The 3,294-nt window shown below is 45.4% G+C and overlaps 1 protein-coding gene across 1 annotated transcript in view; it reads right to left on the minus strand.

The window, feature by feature from the left end:
- NPHP1 (nephrocystin 1) overlaps positions 1 to 3,294 on the minus strand; it is a 51,967-nt gene that overhangs the window by 16,696 nt on the left and 31,977 nt on the right. The window contains exon 14 of the mRNA XM_018558812.1: positions 3,290 to 3,294. This exon is cut by the window's right edge and continues 87 nt beyond it. Coding sequence (XP_018414314.1) covers positions 3,290 to 3,294 — 5 coding nt within the window. The remainder of the gene's footprint in view (positions 1 to 3,289) is intronic.

The raw sequence follows: 3,294 nt of genomic DNA on the forward strand, positions 1-3,294 counted from the left end.
CCCGCCGATCGCCTATATGTGAAACACCCGGTAACGGGTGTGTGCATTTAGCGGGTCTTTTCTGCCCGTGCGTGCCCGCTAGGGGGCACGCGCGAGCAGAAAAAAATTGCCGTCTGGAGACGGCAACCCGCAGATGCTGCAGTGCCGTCCGTCCGTTTTTTTACTACGGGCGGACGGCAAGAGGTTAATCTAATTACTGTATTTAGTAAATTGTTTTCTCTACAGATCTTTTTAGTAAGAAACATTATTTAGAATTATACAGGATTACGATTAGGCACAATATAATTTACACTGGGATATAAAATTGTGGCTGCAATACAACAATCAAACTGTAAGCCGTTCATGCGGAGATAAGTATCTGTATCACATGACCAAAGAGCAGACTGAAGGCCAACAAGCAAACCAACAAAAGACAGGTTTCCATAGGAATGAATGGAAAATCTACTGCGCATGTACGGCACAGCCAAGTCCGGGGGAGTTTCTGTGAAGATGTGTCTGGCACCCACTAGGCTCCCCCAGCAAGGATCTCTGTGGATAATAGACAGATAAGTGAAGGTATTGGAACACTTGCCTGAGGAGAGGGACATACCTGTACTAATTGCACAGTACAGAACTGTACTAAAAGTAAATGTTAAAAACATGAAGTATTCTGCCATTTATTACAGTTTATTAGGGTGTATGTTCCTAGATAGAAATAGTCAAACTAGAAAAAACATGGTACCTGCATGAATCTATAACTAGCCTTTTTGGCAGGGTGCACATTGGGAAGGCTTACAACAATACAAAACACAGAAAATCCCCAGCTCACCTGCCAGCCAGCCTGCAACCAAACAAATTGCCCTGTCAACAGTATGTGTTAAAATCAGAGGTTTTAGTTGCACAAACTTTTGGCCAAAAATATGTAGAAGCCACACCGCCGCGCCAAGGCACCTCTGCAAGTTGTGGTCCTAACTCTATGTATATGAGTCTCCAAGTGTGAGCATATTAATGAAGTCGATAAATTGCATGCAGGTGTACCAGGAGGTAGCCAACTCCTCCTAATAAGGTGCAGGGACGCACTGGAGGCCCAGCAACCAAAAATGCACGCTGGGATCCCAGTGCGTCCTCTCAACCAAAAATAGTCAAACTAGAAAAAACATGGTACCTGCATGAATCTATAACCAGCCTTTACGGCAGGGTGCACATTGGGAAGGCTTACAACAATACAAAACACAGAAAATCCCCAGCTCACCTGCCAGCTAGCCTGCAACCAAACAAATTGCCCTGTCAACAGTATGCATGACCAAAGAGCAGACGGTATGCATACTGTTGACAGGGCAATTTGTTTGGTTGCAGGCTAGCTGGCAGGTGAGCTGGGTATCCTAGATAAAAATACACTTTAAATCACATAATACAAATATTAATTATATTTTATAGATATTGATATAGTAAATACTGTAAATTGCTTTGAGCGTGACTTTTTTTATACTGAAAAAATATGAACACACATAAGTAACTTTCCATTTACAGACCAAATTCACTTTTATTAAGAGAAAAGATAAATTTGGGGGGGGGGCATGCAGACCTCAACTCTGAATAAATCATGTACTGTTTTTGCTAGCACCAAGATCGAGGGGGAGGAAAGGGTTGTTTCACCCAATGCTGATGACTAATTCACAAACCGGATTCTTTCTGGGTTTCCGTAACAGTAACCCGCCTGCTTGAATGTGACAAAGGAGTCTCATTCATAGCTGCTGGATTTAGTGTATCAAGCTTACATATTCCTCCTGCTTCACAAAGATGACTGAGACTCCTAGATTTAAAGGGGTAGAGTTGGGATATCTTAGGCCTCTAATCAGGATACCCGACATATAGCAGCATGGACAAATGAAATTCTATTGCTTTCTGCAGTGCTTTTGTAAGAAAAGGTTTGTATGGTACGTTGCCCTCCATGGTCCCATTCCAGTCTACTGACAGGGTTATTCACTAAAGGCTTTGGAGAAGGCAGCAGAAGTGAACAATCTAGGCCAAAAAAGCTGATTTTGAAAAATTATCCAATTCAGCTCACTTTACAGTTGAGCTATGTTGTCCTAGATTGTTCACTTCTCCTGCCTTCTCCAAACCCTTCACCCTTTAGTGAATAACCCTGTAAATATAATCCATCAAACTGCAACATGTTATGGCCTGATTGAGCCCAGAAAAAGGAGCTCTTGGAAAATATTAGAAGTCAGTAGGTGATTCACCCTAGCGGTGTCCACCCACAGTGGCGGACCTAAGGAACAAAGGGCCCTGGTGCAAGATTATTTTTTGGGGGGCCGCCCCCCCCCCAAAAAAAAACCCACAAACACAGCACTCTCCTCCCGCAGCGCTTGGCCGGTTTTCACTTTCTATCCTCCCCGCTGGGACTCAGAGCAGCGCCCAGCGGGGAGGAAAGAAAGCAGGGATGCGTTGCTGTATCAGCAGAAAAATTGCATTGCTCTCACAGCAGCCGTGTTCTTGTGTTAACCACTTCTGCGGGCCGCCGTCTATAGACGTACTGCAGCGGAAGTGGTTAAAGTGACATTAAAGTCAAAAAAAATTCCCCTCCCCCAATGTAAATGTCAGCACTTACCTTAACTGATGTCTCCTTATCCGATCTTCTTCTTCTTTCCTGATGTTTTCATCTGTCCCTCCAGCGCTGCGGCGGCTCTCCGATCCAGCGCTGACTCCTCTGTCCTTGCTGGCACTTCCTGTCCCACGGTGTCTGCATGCAGATGCACACGTCCATAGACTTACCTTGTGTCTCTCCTCGTCTCCCGGACGAAAATCCGAACTGCGCATGCGCCCGCCCCAAGATGCTTTGTGGTCAGCCGAGCAGTTTCGGATTTTCGGACGGGCGCGCGCGGCAAATACGGGGTACGTTTAAAGCGCTGTTAAAGATTTTTTTTTTAAATGTCACCTTACCTTAGCCTGGTGGTCAGTGGGTCTTCCTGGACCCTGGTTGTGGGGGTCTGTTGTGGCCGCAGCTGCTCCATCCCTCTGCCGCCCGCCTGCCCCGGGCGCAGGGGCGAACTGACCGAATTAGGGAAATATTGGTTTTGGGTGGACTATGCTATGTGTATGAGGGTACGTTAGAAGCCAAGACAGGAACAACATGTAAAGGCCTCCAGTGCACATAGCCAATAAGTTCACTGCAGTAAGTATGATAACTTCTTCCTGTACCTGCAGTTGTACTGCCTCTGGACTTGACGGGAGAAAGCTCCTGCTTAAATGTAAATTAAAAAGCTTTTGTCTTTTGAATTATGTAATACAAATCAGAGAGAACAAAAACAAACC

Source organism: Nanorana parkeri, unplaced genomic scaffold, assembly GCF_000935625.1.
Source record: "Nanorana parkeri isolate BGI_ZX_2015 unplaced genomic scaffold, ASM93562v1 scaffold361, whole genome shotgun sequence".
In the NCBI taxonomy this organism is placed as follows: Eukaryota; Metazoa; Chordata; class Amphibia; order Anura; family Dicroglossidae; genus Nanorana; species Nanorana parkeri.